Source organism: Rhinatrema bivittatum, chromosome 9 (assembly GCF_901001135.1).
Source record: "Rhinatrema bivittatum chromosome 9, aRhiBiv1.1, whole genome shotgun sequence".
Taxonomy (NCBI): domain Eukaryota; kingdom Metazoa; phylum Chordata; class Amphibia; order Gymnophiona; family Rhinatrematidae; genus Rhinatrema; species Rhinatrema bivittatum.
Window position 1 is genome coordinate 178,924,430 of NC_042623.1, and position 18,509 is coordinate 178,942,938.

The 18,509-nt window shown below is 50.4% G+C and overlaps 1 protein-coding gene across 12 annotated transcripts in view; it reads right to left on the reverse strand.

The window, feature by feature from the left end:
- Nucleotides 1-18,509, reverse strand: part of EIF4G1 (eukaryotic translation initiation factor 4 gamma 1) — a 344,774-nt gene that overhangs the window by 88,673 nt on the left and 237,592 nt on the right. For all 12 annotated transcript variants that reach the window (XM_029617234.1, XM_029617235.1, XM_029617231.1 and 9 more), the window contains 3 exons: nt 15,220-15,366; nt 14,618-14,854; nt 12,104-12,208 (listed from right to left, as the gene is read on the reverse strand). In XM_029617234.1, the coding sequence (XP_029473094.1) occupies nt 12,104-12,208; nt 14,618-14,854; nt 15,220-15,366 (489 nt within the window). The remainder of the gene's footprint in view (nt 1-12,103; nt 12,209-14,617; nt 14,855-15,219; nt 15,367-18,509) is intronic.

The window sequence follows — 18,509 nt, forward strand, 5'->3', positions numbered from 1 at the left end:
ATCGGAGTGGGAGGCTGCCCGTGGGCCGGTTAGCACTGCCCTTGCAAAGGCTGTGTTCTCTTGGGCATGAACATCCAGGCGAATTTAACCTGGAGGTGGTGTGCGAGGAGGACCACATCGCCGCTCAGCACATCTCGATGGGAGACAGCAGTTTAGCTTCCACCCAGGATACTGTCTGAGCCCTAGTGGTTTCCCTGTCTCCACATAAACTCCCGTGACCACCTCCTTGATCTAGCGAGCTATGGTAGCCCGCGAAGCTGGTTTGCCCTGTCTCCTTCCACCGTGAAGAACAAATAAGTGGTCTGTCCTGCGCACCGGTTATGAAAGTTCCAGATACCGCACCAAAAGCTTACTGACGTTTAAATGGCGGAGGCGGTAGTCTTTCGTATTTTGTACCTATTAAGGGTGGGAATGAAATGGACTGATTCACATGAAACTCCGAGAATACCTTTGGCAAGAACGCTGGAACAGTACGAAGTTGTAACGCTCCTGGTGTCATCCGGAGGAATTGTTCCCGACATGATAGTGCCCGTAGTTCAGAGATGCGAAGAGCCGAGCATATTGCCACCAGGAACAACGTTTTCAGGGTTTACAGGCATAAGGACAGACTGTGCAGTAGCCAAAAGGAAGGCCCTGCCAAAAACTCCAATACTAGATTAAGATTCCACAAAGGAACAGGCCACTGTAGGGGTGGCCAGAGGTATTTTACCCCTTTTAGAAAACGGGCCATGTCCGGATACACCAACAAGCGGGTTCCGTTCACCTCACCTTCAAGGAGTTAGGGACAATCCTTTATTCAAGTCATCCTATAAAAATTCTAGAACCAGCAGGATTTTGTCCATCCTAGGGGCAACACTGTGTTTCCTCGCACCAGGCCTCAAATATTCTCCAGAACCACACATACACTAAGGACATTGAAAACTTCTGCGCGTTGAGCAAGGTGGTAATCACTGCCGCCGAATATCCACGTTTCATGAGACGAGCCCTCTCAAGGGCCAAACCGTAAGATAAAATCTAGTCTGATCCTTGTGAAGGACTGGGCCTTGCTGGAGCAGGTCCCTGTGTGGTGGGAGGCACAGGGGTGTCTCCACAAGAAGCCTCCACATGTCTGCATACCATGGGTGTCTGGGCCAATCCAGAGCCACTAGAAGGACTAATCCCCCTATGACGCACAATCTTGTAAATGACCCTGCCCAGCAGGGGCCAAGGAGGGAAGGCGTATAGTAAATCCACTTCTGGCCAGGTCTGAACAAGGGCATCGATCCCCAGGGATCGCTGATCTCTTCTGCTACCGAAGAATGAGGAAACCTTTGCATTGCTTGATGCGGCCAGCAGGTTGATGGGCGGGAGGTCCCAGCAATCTACTAGCAGATGAAAGGCTGTGGCCGACAATGGCCATTCTCCTGGATCCAAACTCTCCCTGCTTAGAAAGTCTGCTCTGACGTTGTCTATGCCTGCAATGTGGTAGGCCAATATCATTTGTAGATTCAATTCTGCCCATTTCATAAGGAGATCTATCTCCAGAGATACTTGCTGGCTCTTGATATAGACTATCATTGTTGCGTTGTCTGACATCACGAGGACCGCTTGACCCTGGAGCACGTGGCTGAACTGTAGACATGCAAATCTGACTACTTGGGCTTCCAGGCGGTTTATGTTCTAGAGCACCTCTTCCTTGGACCTACACCCATGGGCCGTCAGTTCCTGACAGTGAGCTCTCCAGCCCTGGAGGCTCGCATCTGTCATGAGAACTAACCAGTTTGGTGGGGACAGGCTTACACCCTTGCCCAGGTGAGCTTCCTGTAGCCACCACTGGAGCCGAGAACAAACTTCCATCTCTAGGTGGAAGTGAATCGAATAGTCTTGAGAGAGCGGGTTTCAACATGACAACAGGGAGCATTGGAGTGGATGCATGTGTGCCCTTGCCCACAATACTACCTCCAGGGTTGATGCCATCAAACCGAGGACCTGAATATAACTCCACATTTTGGGGCGTGTCACATTCATCAACTGACGCACTTGGAACCTCAACTTCCTTATCCGCGAGGGTGGGAGGAAGACCTTGTCCTGCTTGGTGTCGAGTCAAATCAAGCTCCCAGATATTTTAAGGACTGGAAGGGCTTCAGACTACTTTTGTCCATGTTCACGACCCAACCAAACTCCTGAAGCAGGGACGTCACCCTGCTGGTCACCTGGAGACTCTCTTCTAAAAACATCTCCCGGATCAATCAGTCATCCAAGAATGGGTGCACCAGGATCCCTTCTTTCCTCAGTACCACCTACACGACCACCCTAATTTTGGAAAATGTTCTGGGGCGGTGGCCAGGGCAACATCCGGAACTGATAATGGCGGCCCTGCACCGCAAAGCATAGGAAACGCTGGTGATCTTGCCAGATTGGAATATGGTAGGCAGGCCTCCGAAAGGTCCAGGGAGGTTAAGAACTCTCCCAGTTGTATGGCCATTAACGGAGCACAGTGTTTTCATGCTGAAATGAATTACTCGTAGATGTCTGTTGATGCTCTTGAGGTCCAGGATGGGGCGAAAGGAACCCTCATCCATGGGTTCGATGAAATATGGAATAACGCCCCGTATTTCCAGGGGCAAAGGTACAGGAATTGTAGCCATCAATTTGATGAGCCTTATCAAGGTAGATTCCACTGCCAGCTTCTTGCGTGGGAGTGGCATGGAGACATCATGAATATGTTCCGAGGAGTGCTGTGAAACTCCAACGTGTATCCTTCTCGTATGATATACAATACCCATTTGTCCGACATGATCTCGACCCACCACTGGTAGAATAGGGATAGTCAACCCTCTATCTCCTCGTTCCAAGGATGGGTCAGCAAAATGTCATTGGGGCATTCGGGCCGAACCAGAACCAGCCCCTCTCTTGGATTGTCGACTCCGAAAAGACTGAGACCTTCCAGAGGACCGAGACATCTGAAATGTCAACCACATGTAGGGCCGAAAGCATTGGGAGCACCTGAACCAACTCCTCATAGGCGAGGGGCGCTGTAACCTCTTCCTCTTACCTTTCGGTAGCCAAGGCACTGGAGATTCACCCCCATTTACTGGCCAGATTTTCCAATTCACTTCCAAATAGGAGTGATCCTTTAAAGGACAGCTTTGTGAGGTTTGCCTTAGAGGTCACGTCCGCTGACCAATTTCACACAGTCTTAGCTGTCTTCTGGCTGCTACTACTGAGGCCACTCCTCTAGCCGAGGTACGGACAAGGTCAGAGCTCACATCAGCTAAAAAGTCAGCAGTGGACTCTACAGCCTCTCTGGAATGTGCCCCTGAGTTATCTGCCTCTCTGTAGAGAAGCACACACGAGCAAGCCACCAGGGCACAACAGGAAGCAATCTGCATTGTCACTGCTGTCACATCAAAGGCTTGTTTAAGGATGGACTCCATCTGCCTATCATACACATCCTTTAAGGCCGCTCCTCCCTCTACTGGGATAGTTCACTTTGAAACAGCACAGACCAGGGCATCCACTTTAGGGAAACGCAGGCATTCTCTTGCCACCAGATCCAGTGGGTACAGAGCTTCCAATGCTTGACCACCTTTAAAGCTGGCTTCCGGGGCATCCCATTTCAGGTCAATCAACTCCTGGATGGCTTCCAGCATCATAAAATAGTAAGAGGCTTTCCGTAGACACACCAGGATAGGATTCTTCTTTGGTTCCGTCATAGGGTCCGCGCCAGGAACTCTCAGTCTTCAGGGTCTGGGAAACTAGGGACAGCAATTCATCTCTATGGAAAAAACGTAACATGGTCTGATATGGCTCCAAATCGGGAGGGCTTTCCCCATCCTCCAAGGAATCTGGATCTCCTTCAACGTCCATGGTGTCTGGGTCCCTGCCAGGGATACCCTTGGTGAGGTGTCTCCAGGCCTGCCTCTAGGGCTCGGATTGGGAGGCCTTCCCAGCTGAGGTTCGGAACGGACAGGGCAGGAGAAACAGACTGCGCCTGTACAAAGGCTTGAAGGCCTTGAAAAAATTCCACCCAAGAAAAGGCTGTCGGGTCTATGCCTAGCCCAGGAGGTGCTGGGGTAGGTGCTGCTCAATTTCCTTCAACTGTGGCAGACTCCGCCCCGGAATTACTCAGATCCGTGGAGCTACCGGTTAAGTTTGTGGCTGACCCATCCTCTGAATGGGAGGAGCTGGGATTAAAGTTCTGGAAGGCCAACTCTCCCTTGGTCTTCTCACAGTGATGACATAGGCAAGAATCAAGGTCAGACTGTGTAGCCCTAATATCGCAGGCCGTACAAAGGGAAATGGTGCTTTTGCTTCTTTGCTGCTGGAGCCATTAGGAATGGTAACTGCAGGCTCAGCTGCCTAGCGCTTGAAATTGTGTGTACAGAGATTTTGAGCACCTGTGCGGTTTGCGGTGAGGTGCCTTGTGCGCCCATTACCTAAATTCTGCGCCTGAGGAGTGTGCATGTGTGCTTAACTTGGAGCACACATATGCGCAATGTAACACGCACAGAGCCAGCAAGCACCGTGCGTAGCAAGGCTCTATGGTGGGCAATGGAGACGCACAAATCTGCGCACAAGATGGCACCACCCAGTCTACCAAGTGGTGAGCCCACAGAGCCTGAAGTGGGGCCTAGCCCAACAGGGGGCCAACTCAACTCGCTTGGGAGCCCACTTCCCCTTACCCCAATGGGATCGGGAGCACCGTCGGTACAGTGTACTGAGCAAAGAGACTGGATTTACCGAAGGCCCTCCAACGTCACTGAATCGGAAGAAATCCTCTTCTCTCTTTTCTTACCTGGGCTCAGCGCTTACCGGCTGAGTACAGAGACAGTCTTTGGCTGCAGGGGTAGTGGGCTTTGGCCATCACCACCGCCCTTGGCATCCTGCACCCACAGCCTTTCAAGCTGCTTCAGCAGCAAAGTCCACACTGGGAACCGCTACCGGACCAAGGCACACGTCTGAGGGATCTCAGAAATTGCCTCAGGAATTTTCGACTGGGGGAGGGACCTTTAGGTATCGCCGCAGGAGAGTGGGGCTCAATCTTTCTCCAATTTAAAGGTAAAATTTCTTCTTCTAAAGACTACGGAGATCCTGACAGGGAAAGCACGACCACATCTTCTAGGAGACAGAGAGATACTGGGGGGCTGAGGTCATTGCAGGGGTATATCTAAGGTGACGTCAACTTTGAAATCTGATTCCATCTCCTAGCAGGAGAGCATATAACCCATTGGTCCTGAGTCCATCTGGCTACATGCTAGGAAATATGGATTTACTTGCATAATTTGGGCCCTACCGCAGAATGCGCCAAGTCCCCAACTCCATCCCTCATTTTTTCTTTTTTACACTAGTGTACATAATTTGCAGTTTTTAAAATACACATTACTCCTGTATATGAGCTTTTTAACACAAGGAATGCTTTAGAAATTCACACCTTATGGAATGCTTTCCTAAGGAAGACAGAGGAAAACTGGTTCTTACCTGCTAATTTTCGTTCCTGTAATACCACAGATCAGTCCAGGCAATTGGGTTCATTCATCCCCACCAGCAGATGGAGGCAGAGGACAAAACTTTGGGCACTGCTACTTAGCCGAGAGTGCCACCTGCAGTCACCAGCAATGACCTGTACCCAAGCCAAGATCATTTAACAACAGGGCGAACAAAATACCCTGGGATGGATACCCCTAAACTGGATAGCCACCAACCAAAGTAAATACAACCTGCATTAAGCTTTGTAACACAAGGAAAAAAACAATCAATCTTGAAACTCTTGTTATGAGCTCATAGGCTCAGCAAGAAAACAAGCAGTCTTTCGGCAGAATCACTGAGGGCGGGCTTCTGGACTGATCTGTGGTATTACAGGAACGAAAATTAGCAGGTAAGAACCAATTTTCCTTTCCTGAACATAACCAGATCAGTCCAGACAAGTGGGATGTACCAAAGCCCCGCTATACCAGGCAGGAACCCGAAAGACCCACTCTCAGTACACTCTCCGCAAAGGATGTAGCCTCCGGCACGCGCACATCCAAACGGTAATGCTTAGTGAATGTATGAAGTGAAGATCAAACTGAGGACCTACATATTTCCTGAGGAGACACCAGCCCACAATGCAGCCTGAGCACGAGTGGAAAGAGCTTTAAGACCCACTGGAACCGTGCGGTCCTTAGCCACATAGGCCAAGGTAATAGTCTCCTTCGACCAGCAAGCCAGCGAAGCTTTGGACACTCTCTCTCCTTTCTTAGCTCCACTGAACAAAATAAACAGATGATCAGATTGCCTGAAAGAATTGGTGACCTTCAAATAGCACTACAGGGCACGCCAGACATCCAAGAGATGGAGATCCCTACCTATAGAGGGATTATGAGACCAGTCCAAGAACCCGGCAACTCAACCGTCTAATTCACATGAAAAGCCGAAACCACCTTAGGAAGGAACGAAGGCACCATATGTAAAGAAACCTTGTCAGTGGAAATCCTCAGGAAAGGATCATGACAAGAAATGTCCTATAATTCCAAGATTTGCCTGGCCGAGCAAATGGCAACCAAAAAGACTGTCTTCAAGATAGGGACCTTTAAAGATGCACGACTCAAAGGTTCAAAGGGAACCTCACAAAGAACTTGCAACACCACGATGAAATTCCACTCCGGACACACATTCCGTAAAGAGGGTTGCAGATGCTTTACTCCCTTCAGGAAATGCACGTCGGGATAGGAGACCAAAGGCTTACCCTGCACCTTCCCTCTGAGATAACCGACCAAAGACCTGGATTCTAAGCGAACTATAAGCCAACCCCTTGGATAAGCCCTGCTGTAAAAAGGACAAAATGTGCGGAACGGAAACCAGTAGGGGATCCACACTCCGCTGACTACACCAGGACTCACACCCTAGAATAATCAATGGAAGTAGCCGGATGTCAAGCCCAAAGGAGGGTAGTAATAACAGGTTTTGAATACCCCTGCAGACTCAACTGCCACCTCTCAAAAAGCCAGGCCACAAAACAGAAGCGATCTGTTCGATCTGAAAATATGGGACCTTGACGCAGAAGCCCCTGCAAATGAGCCAGGCGCAATGGTTCGTCCACTGATGTACCAGATTGGCAAACCATGGCCGCCGTGGCCACTCCAGCGCTACTAGAACCACTGAACCTGGATGCGCTTCTATCTGTCTGAGCATTCACGCAATGAGAGGCCACGGGGGAAAAACGTAGAGGAGAAGCCCTGTCGGCCACGGACATACTAGCGCATCGAGGACCACCACTCCAGCCTCTCGCCTGCGACTGAAAAACCTTTCCATCTTGGCACTGGCCCGCATTGCCATGAGGTCCAGCTGAGGAGGCCCCCCAACGGGCACAAATGTGGTTCCAGGCTTCCGGTGAGAGTTCCCACTCCCCCGGATCCAATTGTTGCCAGCTGAGATAATCTGCTTGAACGTTGTCCATTCCTGTGACAAGAGAGACCGTGATGCCCTCGAGATGGAGTTCTGCCCACACAAACAAGAGCCTCGCCTCGCGAGTACAGCAGGATATTTGGTTCCTCCCTGGTGACTGATGTATGCCATTGTTGTCGCACTGTCCAAAAACATTTTCACCATCCGACCTCGGACCAAAGGAAGAAACATTTGACAGGCCCTGCACAGCACCCGCATCTCCAACCGATTGATGGACAAGGACTGTTCCAACACTGACCAAAGGCCCTGGGTCATCTGGCCCAGACACACTGCACCCCAGCCCCTGAGACTGGAATCCATGGTGACCACCACCCATTCCTGGACTGAAGGGCATTCCTTTCTCCAAATTGGCCCTTGACATCCACCACACTAGACTGGATCTGGCCTCCTTCATCAGAGGCAGGGGGAGAAAGTACTGCTCCGACATGGGATTCCAAAGGGACAGCAATGCCTTCTGTAGCGGACGCATATTTGCGAATGACCAAGGTACCAGCTCCAACATCGAGGCCATTGAGCCCGGGACCTGCAAGTATTCCCAGACCTTCGGAACAGAGAGGCTGAGCAAGCGAGCTATGTGATCTTTGATTTTGATCACTCTGTCAGCTGTGAGGAACACTCTGCCCAGTTGAGTATCGAAACGGGCCCCCAAGTATTCCAGGGACTGAGAAGGTACCAGGTGACTCTTCGTCAGGTTGATGACCCAGCCCAGCGACTTCAATAGAGATCGTACTCTGAGCGCGAGCACTCCTCCTGCGACTTCGCCCAGATGAGCCAGTCGTCCAGATAGAGGTGCACCAACACCCCAACCTTTCTCAGGGCTGCCGCGACCACCACCATCACCTTCGTGAAGGTCCGAGAAGCTGTGGCTAGACTGAAGGGAAGGGCCCGAAACTGAAAATGCTGATCCAGCACCTTGAACCAGAGAAACGTCTGATGGTCCTGCCTCGGTGAGATCCAGTGATGCCAAGAATACCCCCTTTCGGACCGCTGAAATCACGGTACGTAAGGTCTCCACCCGGAAGCACGGAACCTTCAAACTCCGATTCACCTTTTGCAGATCTAAAATGGGGCGAAAGGTGCCCTCCTTCTTTGGAATCACAAAATAGATGAAGCACCTTCCCTGTCCCTGCTCGAACAATGAAACTGGGCCTCTAGGCATCAATCTTTGCAGCGTCTCCCTCTTTGGCTGCACGCTTGCTTTGGGAAAGACAGCGTGACTCCAAAAAGACCGGTCTGGGTGGATGAGCAAACTAAGGTGTAACCATCCCTGAAAACTTCCAGAACCCACTGATCGGAGGTGATCTTGGTCCACTCCTCGTAAAAATGAGACACCCTGCCTTCGACTGCTGCCTGCGAGGCGTGGACTGGCCTGACTTCATTGGAAAGATTTCTGCCTGCTCCCTGAGCAGGGCCTCCTTGAGAAAACTTTCCTGTGCCTCGAAAGGACTTGTCTCGGCCCTGTGGAACTGGGATCCCTCCCGGAGTGAACCCTCCTCATCTCGTGAAACCTGGATCGGACCGGAAGGGGCTTCTTGGACGTTTTCTTGTCCTCCGGAAGCTTGTAACCTTTGGTCTCTCCTAAGGACTTCATAAGCTGATCAAGGTCCTCCCTGAACAGAAGCTTGCCTCTGAAAGGCAGGTTACATAGTTGAGATTTGGAAGAGGGATCCGCCGACCAATTACGCAACCACAACAGCCTTCTTGCTGCGACCACGGAAACCATACTTCGTGCTGTGGTGCGCACGAGATTATATAAGGCGCCTGCCAAATACACGACCCCCGCTTCCAGATGGGCAGCTTGGGCAGGTGACAGCATGCCCAAGGCAGACTGCTCCTGTGGCTTCTGGATCCAGCATAAATAGGCCCTCTGCATGAGGCTGGCACAGATCCAGCGCAGACACCTCAAGTCTGCTTAAGCTAAATCTCCAACTTGCAGTCCTGCACATCCTTCAGGATGGCTGCACCGGCTCCCAAGATGGTGGTCTTCTTAGTGACTGCTGACACAGTGGCATCCACATTCGGTATCTTAAATCGGTCCAAATGCTCCTGCATCAAAGAAAGCTTTGCCATCGCTCTCCTGACCTTTAAACCTGAATCTGGGTAATCAGCTTCTGGATTTTCTTCAGAATGGGGGAAGTGCTGTGGGGCCCTCGCAGGCCTCCCAGCACCAGACTGATGCCCTCATTATCAGATTCCTCCAAGGAGAGCTTGACCCCCCAACACCTGGGGAAAAGAGGTCTCAATTCCTCCCTCTTAAAAAGGCAGATCACTCTAGGGTCATCGTCATCAGCCTCAGGGCCCTCCATCGAGATCTGATTGTCCCTAGGGCCATCCGGATCCTGGGGATGCGTCTCATCCAGGTCTGCGTTCAGATCCGCCGCTGGAAAGAGGCCACCCTCATCCTGATGGTCATCGGAGTCCCCCAGGTCCCTTGGATCCAACTCCATGCAGCAGGACGGGGGTCCGGACTGGGATTCCCATGGTCTTTTGGCGGTATCTGAAGGACTATCGTTAGACCTCAACTTTCCTGCCTCATGGGCCAATAAAGCCTTGTGTAGAAGGATAAATTTGGGAGAAAACCCCCCTTGGGTCCCCCGAGGCCCCCTCCAGGCTACTGGGTCCTGACCCGGGACCCTCCTCCTCACGCTGAAGAATCACCGGAGAGGGAAGGTCCCCCCATACCCAAGTCCCCGTCAAATGGCGAAGAACTGCGCCCCTGGGGTCCCCCTGCGGTCCCCGATCAAGAGGACCTCCGAGGCTTAGAACCTTTAGAGGAAAACCCCTCCCCCCAGCACACAAGAAGTGTAGAGGGGGGAGGAATTGAGAAAGGCCGACAAAACACCGCAAGCCTGGCAGGCATCCATACACAATTTGTTGTCGACGGGCCAAAAACGGAACGCCCGCAAGAGAAAGGCGCTGAAATCACAGGGGGAGGGGCTTACCATGTGGCCCCCGCCACCAGGCCACAGAAACGTGTGCACCGTGCTAAGTTCCCGCCAGCCACTGCGGGAAATATGCGTGACGGCCCTCGCAGCAAAAAACAGACTGCTCAGAAGAAGATTCACCCCAGGGACTGTCTGGCGCTGCGTCCGAAGCTGGTTCGCCCCTCCACACCCCAGTACCTCCAGAGCCGAACTCTGTTGGTCCTGCCATGCTGGCCGCTTGTCTGGCTGCTGAGCACTATCCCTGTGCTCTCACTACTGCACCTTTTCTTTATTTTGGTTTTTTTTCAACTTAACAGCAGCAAAAAGGCACAAAAGGTAGAAAGAAAAGCTCCAAATGGGGGGTACTTACCTGATCAAGCTAAGCGGACAGGAGGGGACTTCGGGTCCCACTGAGGGAACCAGGGCCCTGGCTATCAGTGGTCCCGGGTATCTTGGGTTGAAACCGCCAGGGATATCCAACCTCTCATTCATCCGGCTCAACCCAAGGGATGGTCCTCAACAGGAACCTGGCACCTTGGGGGGACTGCTAATCTTCAAGTCACTCAGGGCTGCAGGTTTACACCTCTACCATCTGCTGGAGGCAGAGACGTGCTGGGTGACTGCAGGTGGCACACTCGGAATAAGCAGCAGTGCTCAAAGATTTGCCCTCTGCCTCCATCTGCTGGTGGAGATGAATTAACTCACTTGACTGGACTGATTTGGGTATGTTCAGGAACCAGCCATTAAAAGGAAAAGGAGGGGGTGGTAGAGAGGCAGAAAGAAAGCCAGCCCCAATGGCTTTTAGACACCCTCCCCCCCAAAATAATGGGAGCAAGCCCCCCCATCCCACCCCATCCAGAAGGATAGCCCTCAAAGGACCTAAGCTAGCTCTGGGAGCAACCTGTCTACCAGAAGTATGACTGAGGGATTTAAAACCCCTATCACCTCCTGGAGACCAAGAATACTGAGTAACTGCAGGTGACACAGTAACTTAAGTACCACAGGTACATTAAAGGTTTCTTCTCTGTCTCCATATGCTGGTAGGGAAGAAAAACTAATGGGTCTGGACTGATCTGGAGGATAAGGAATAATTCTATTATGCACCAGTAAATGTTTGCATGAAACCAAAAACATGCATGAATTTTCAATGTTTATGAAGTAGTATGTCCGAAAATACAAGCTACTTATACAAGTATACGCTAATTTTCAGTGCATAACCTCTCTGAAAATGTCCTGAAATGGAAGCAGGGCATGCTCTGTATCTCTTGGAGACCCCCTGCCATAATGCTTCACTCTGACACCATACCAACCAGAGCAACAGAGGCTGCTGAGAGCCGAGGCAGATAACAACATGAACCACAAAGATGTAGCGCTATTAACCACTTGGCATAAATGGGGTTTGGCAAACCTTAAAAACATTTTTTGCAATACCTCCTTCCAGAAATAGATCTGAAAATATATTAGGAAGTTTCATTTTCAAGTTATGCATGAGGGATCTTTTTGGGAATCAGAAAATGAAGGCCATAAACGAAGGCTGCCTGCAAGAGCTGTGGAAATGGAATAATATTCCTCATCTGAACAAGAAAGCAGACAAATCAGGAGGCTGAGACATCTTCTAAACGGATGGAAGGAGAGACTTACTCACTGAGCCTTACTCAACCCTCCAGGGATATGGAATATATTCGGGGGTGGAAGAACCTTATCCTCCCCTTACCCCCCCACTCCTGAGCGAGGTGGAAGGGGGCAGAACTTACCAGTCGCAGATCAATCACATCTTGCAACATGAAACGGATTCGAGATGAGGTTTTTCGCTCCTTAATGATCTTCTCCATTTGGTTAAAGTACTGAGCCATCCTCGGCTGTGAAAAGAAAAGGAGATTGAAAGCAGGATCTTGCTTGGTCCTTCTTCCCTATCACAGAGAATGTCACACCCCCCCCAACACACACACACACACACACTCCTTCCTGTGTCACAGTTAGAGGTGCAAACCCTGACTTGGTCCCCAACACAGAGGGGTTTTCAATACCACCACCCTCATCAGCAAAACCTTTCACCTGTTCCAAGCCTTCTCTAAAGACACCAGTTCACCAGTCTCACTGCACACACACACAGGTCATGTGACCGCACTTGGCACCCAACGGCTGCCTTCTTTCACTGGTCATGTGACCGCACGTGGCACCCAACGGCTGCCTTCTTTCACTGGTCATGTGACCGCACGTGGCACCCAACGGATGCCTTCTTTCACTGGTCGTGTGACCGCACGTGGCACCCAACGGATGCCTTCTTTCACTGGTCATGTGACCGCACGTGGCACCCAACGGATGCTTTCTTTTACTGGTCGTGTGACCGCACGTGGCACCCAACGGCTGCCTTCTTTCACTGGTCGTGTGACCGCACGTGGCACCAAACGGCTGCCTTCTTTCACTGGTCGTGTGACCGCACGTGGCACCCAACGGCTGCCTTCTTTCACTGGTCATGTGACCGCACGTGGCACCCAACGGCTGCCTTCTTTCACTGGTCATGTGACCGCACGTGGCACCCAACGGATGCTTTCTTTTACTGGTCGTGTGACCGCACGTGGCACCCAACGGCTGCTTTCTTTTACTGGTCGTGTGACCGCACGTGGCACCCAACGGCTGCCTTCTTTCACTGGTCATGCGACTGCACATGGCACCCAACGGCTGCCTTCTTTCACTGGTCATGCGACTGCATGTGGCACCCAACGGCTGCCTTCTTTCACTGGTCGTGTGACCGCACGTGGCACCCAACGGCTGCCTTCTTTCACTGGTCATGTGACCGTACGTGGCACCCAACGGATGCTTTCATTTACTGGTCGTGTGACCGCACGTGGCACCCAACGGATGCTTTCTTTCACTGGTCGTGTGACCGCACGTGGCACCCAATGGCTGCCTTCTTTCACTGGTCATGTGACTGCACGTGGCACCCAACGGCTGCCTTCTTTTCACTGGTTGTGTGACCGTGCTTGGCTCCAGCCCCTCTGAAGGGGAGGTGGATGTGTGACTGATTAAATTCTGCTAGAAGTAAGCAAGCTTGCTGCCTCTGGAAACAAGCAGTTCACCTTAGTTTCACACATGGGATGCAAAAAAATAAAAAAACAAGGTAGGCAGAAAACCACCACTGGGTGGGAAATATTTTTGTTGGGAAAGCCCTTTTTATTTATTTTTTTATTTTGTAGGGTTTTTTTTTCATAGGGATGACCTGAAACTATATGAAGTTGGGGCCTCTATCCCTCAAAGAGTTTGTGGATAAGCAGCAATCTAAACAGTAATGGGATGGGAATATGGACTGGCCATAATGCTATCTTACAAATTTTCTCAAAGACAGATATACAATGGGCCACCAACATTGAAGAGAGAGTCAAAAAGAAGCTGCAATCTAACTGTGTCATCACACTCGTTTATTAAGGTCAAAAGAAACAAAAAGCTGGCTGGACCTTTTATGGACTTTAAGGTGACAGCTCTGAAACAACCCAGAGAACAAAGGACCCTTTCACCTTTATGAAAGTGGCCTACAAAAATGATCTCCAGGATTACTGTGACAACAGTTTTTTGTACCTCTGTCCAATTTAGCTTGTAACAGGTGTTCCCAACCTTTCAGGGAACAGTTTCAGGGACCCCCAGACGTCTCTTTAATATCAGCCATAAAAGAAGTAATGAGATGCACTCCAGAATCTTTCATAATGCATAAAACTTTCATCTAAACTGAATATGTAGGGAGGGCAATTTACAAAGCTCTTTAAAAATTGCCCTCATAACTGAAGGTTGAGGCCATTCCTCCTTCCAGTCCAGCTGCAATGGGGAAAGGGAAGGAAGTTCAGAACAGTTCCAGGTTGGCAACTTATGACCTGGCAGAAAATCAGCACCGGTACCTGCAGACCTGCAATCTGATCTTCAAAGGGAAACTGCATGTGGAGTTTCCTTCTGAAACTCAGGCCGGCGGGAGAAAGCCAGTTCTTTGGTTCCTGCACACTTTTCATCTGCTTTTAAGCAGGTGCGAAGTGCACACATAAAAGTTTGCATGAGGATTTCAAAATGAAATCCTTGCATGTACTTTCCCTTCCCTCACATAGCCCTGCTCCCTTTCCTCCTCTGCACGTTCAAGTCTGCTGTTCACAGCACAGATACTTTTACCCAACTATGTAGCTCGATCTAACACACTTTCTTCTCCAGAATTTTCAAGGAAATCAGTCAAATTAGAAGGAAAGACAGTGTCTTTATAAGTTAGAGGCATGGCAGGAGCTCCTTACCTTGGCCTTCTCAAAGTCCAGGTCCTTGCCAATGGTGGACAGCAGGCGGCACAGACACTCAAGTGATTCCTCATCGTGATTCTTTAGCAGTTTCACCACACAATCGTGCATAATGGCCTCCGTAAGCATCTTGAGTTTGAAGAGCTCCCCAATGAACTTTATGTTCCCCAGAGATCGCCTCCTAGCCTTGTCACGAGCTTCCTCCAGCTCCTCTCGCAGGCGGGTCTTCTCCTCTGGCTGCAGAAATACACAAATCCAAAACTCAGAAATATGCATGGCTACCAGACAACAGATTTGTACACTGTTCTTCTGCACTGCCAGTAGCAGGAGCCCGTAAGGAAGGGCTGGGGGTTCAATGCACAGTAAGTGAAGGAGCTCTAAGTAGGGGTTGAGGATGTTCTTCAGTGCAGGTTGGGAGGATGGGGTGTTCTAGCAAGAGACAGGATAAGGGCTGCCACCGGTGACTAAATGCACATGACCCAGGAAAGTTACTTTTTTTTACACCGAGTTTCACGTTCATCTGACGTGTTGAGAGGCATGTGCAAGACTTCCTCCACATGGCTAGGAGGAGAAACACTGGCACTGTCTGTACGGGCGATTACCGTGGCTGCTGCCTCCAGCTCTTTCTGTTTCTTCTCAAACACCTCATCATCATCCTGATCCTTCTCAAACTCCTTCTGACAACGGTTCAGCAGCAGCTTTCGGAAGTTCACAGTTACATCAGGCTTGTCTGTGGTGGGGACCTTCAGCTAAAAGGACAGTGCAGAGAGATGAGCACATGCAACACAAAGTCTTACTTTAGTAATCCCAGTCATTGCAACCAAGGGGATGTGGTGAGGGGCATGGAAACTGCTGCAGTGTAGAACAAAATACATGTGCTACTACTACTAAACATTTATATAATGCAACTAAAGTGTTTGCAGCACGCTACAGACATATAAAAGAGATAGCCCATATTCCTTGGAGCTTACAATGTAGTCAACAGAGACACTGAGGATAAGGCTACTTTACTGGGTCAGGGATCTTTGCCATCTAAAGTCCAAGAGGAAAACAGTCAGAGAGATGGGTCTGAGTCCTGGAATGGAGAAAGTACTTACCTGATAATTTTGTTTTTCTTAGTGTAGACAGATGGACTCAGGACCAATGGGTTGTGCCCCCCTGCCAGCTGATGGAGACGGAGACAGATTTCAAAGCTGATGTCACCCTAGAATCAACCCTGCAGTGACCTCAGCCCTTCAGTATTCTCTTCAAAAGCCACTGTGGACATACTATCGAAAAAACAAGACTAAAAAAATTGATTAAAAAAGGAAAACCGTAACTGTACTCAACCAAACAATGAACCCCAGTAAGATTATAGATGCCCTGGATCTAGGGACTGGATGAAAGCTTACCCGTAATCTCTTGGAATCGATATCCACTCCACAGGCGAATCCTTGGTACCGTTCTCGGGCAGCCAAGGGCGGGATGCTGAGTCCATCTGTCTACACTAAAGAAAACAAATTTATCAGGTAAATAATTTCTCCATTTCCTAGTGTGTAGCCAGATGGACTCAGGACCAATGGGATGTACAAAAGCTACTCCTGATCAGGGTGGGAAGCTGCCCGCAGTCCAGTTAATACCGCCCTTGCTAAGGCTGAATCGTGAAGGACCAGTCCTTGCTGTAGCAGATCCTTGTGCAGTGGAAGGCACAGGGAGGTCTCCACCAGGAGTCTCCGCATGTCCGCATACCATGGACGCCTGTGCCAATTTGGAGCAACTATCAGGACTAATCCCCTGTGGCGCTTGATTTTGCAAATGAAGGTGCCTAGGAAGGGCCACAGAGGGAAGGCATATAGCGCAGCTCCTCTTTGGGCCAGGTTTGAATGAGAAGGTCAAACCCCAGGGTCAACTGATCTCTTCTGCGATTGACGAATCAGGAAACCTTCACATTGTTGGATGCGGCCAGTAGGTCGATGGACGGGAAACTCCAGCGATCTACTACCAGCTGAAAGACTTTGGCTGACAAAGCCCACTCTCCCTACGTAGAAACTCTGCTCTGACATTGTCTTTTCCTGCGATGTGGGAGGCTGAGATCATCTGTAGATGTAGTTCCGCCCATTCCATAAGGAGATCTATCTTCTGTGACACTTGTTGGCTTTTGGTTCCACTCTGGCAGTTGATGTAGGCTACAGCTGTTGCATTGTCCATTACGCGGACCTCTTGACCCTGGTGTATGTGGCTGAATTGTAGACACGCTAATCTGACTGCCCAGGCTTCCAGGCGGTTTAAGTTCCAGAGGGCCTCTTCCTTGGTTCAATGCCCCTGGGCTATCAGTTCCTACCAGTGAGCTCCCCAGCCCCGGAGGCTCGCATCTGTCATGAGGACCATCCTGTTCAGAGGGGACAGGGGTACAACCCTGCCAAGATGAGCTTCCTGCAGCCACCACTGGAGCCAAGAGCATACTTCCATTGGTAAGTGGAGGTGAATCGAATGGTCTTGAGACAATGAGTTCCAAAGTGATAGCAGAGAGTGTTGAGGTGTCGCATGTGTGCCCTCGCCCACAGCACTACTTCCTGGCATGCCGACATCAGAGGACTTAAAGATATGTCCACATCATCGGGTGTTTCATGTTCATCAACAGAAGCACTTGGGACATCAACTTCCTTATCTTCGTGGTCGGGAGGAAGACCATGCCCTGCTTAGTGTCGAACCAGACTCCCAACTATTCCAAGGATAGGGAGGGTTTGAGACTGCTTTTTTCCAGGTTTACGACCCAACCGTGTTCCTGAAGCAAGGAAGTCACTCTGTTGGTCACCTGGAAACACTCTTCCACGGACTTTGCCCGGATCAACCAGTTGTCCAAGGACGGGTGCACCAGGATTCACTCTTTTGTCAACCCTGCCGCTACGATAAGCATAATCTTGGAAAATATTCTGGGGGCGGTGGCCAGGCCAAAAGGCAATGCCCAGGAACTGATAATGGCAACCCAGTATCGCAAAGCATAGGAAACGATGTTCTTGCTGGATTGGAATATGTACGTAGGCCTTGGATAGGTCCAGAGGGGTTAAGAACTCTCCTGATTGTACAGCCATTATCACGGAGCGTAGCATTTCCATACAGAAATGAATCACTCGTAGATGTCAGTTGATGCTCTTGAGGTCCAGGATGGGGCGAAAAGAACCTTCCTTCTTGGGTAAGATCAAATGGATGGAATAATGCCCCGTATTTTCCTGGGGCGCAGGTACTGGGATTATAGCCCTCATCCTGAGGAGCCTTAACAGGGTAGTCTTCACTGCCTGATTCTTGTGCTTGGGAGTTGCAAAGAGATATCTTGAATATGTCCCGAGAAGTGCTGCGAAATTCCAGCGCATATCCTTCTTGTATGGCCTCCAATACCCATTTGTTCGAAGTGATCTCAACCCACTGTTGGTAGAAGAGGGACAGTCGAATACCTATCTCCTCATTCCAAGGGTGTGTTGGCAAAACTTCATTGGAGTGGGGGGGGTTCGGGACAAACCTCAACCTGAGCCTCTCTTGAGCTGCCGACTCAAAGGACTGAGAGCTCCTCAAAGGACCGAGACCTCTGAAATGTCAAGTTTCTGTAGGGATGAAAGCACTGGGAGTCCCTGGAATGACTCCCTCATGGGCGGGGGGCGCAGTAACTGCTTTCTCTTATCTTCTGATAGCCAGGGTACTGGAGATTCTCCCCATTTACTGGGGAGTGATCCTTTAAAAGGCATCTTTGTAAGATTTGCCTTGGAGGTTGCGTCTGCTGACCAATTCTGCAGCCATAGCAGTCTTCTGGCCACCACCACTAAGGCCACTCCTTTTGCCAAGATACAGAGTAGGTCCAAGCCCGCGTCAGCTAAAAAAGCTGCAGTGGGCTCCATAACTTCTCTGGAATTCTCCCCCA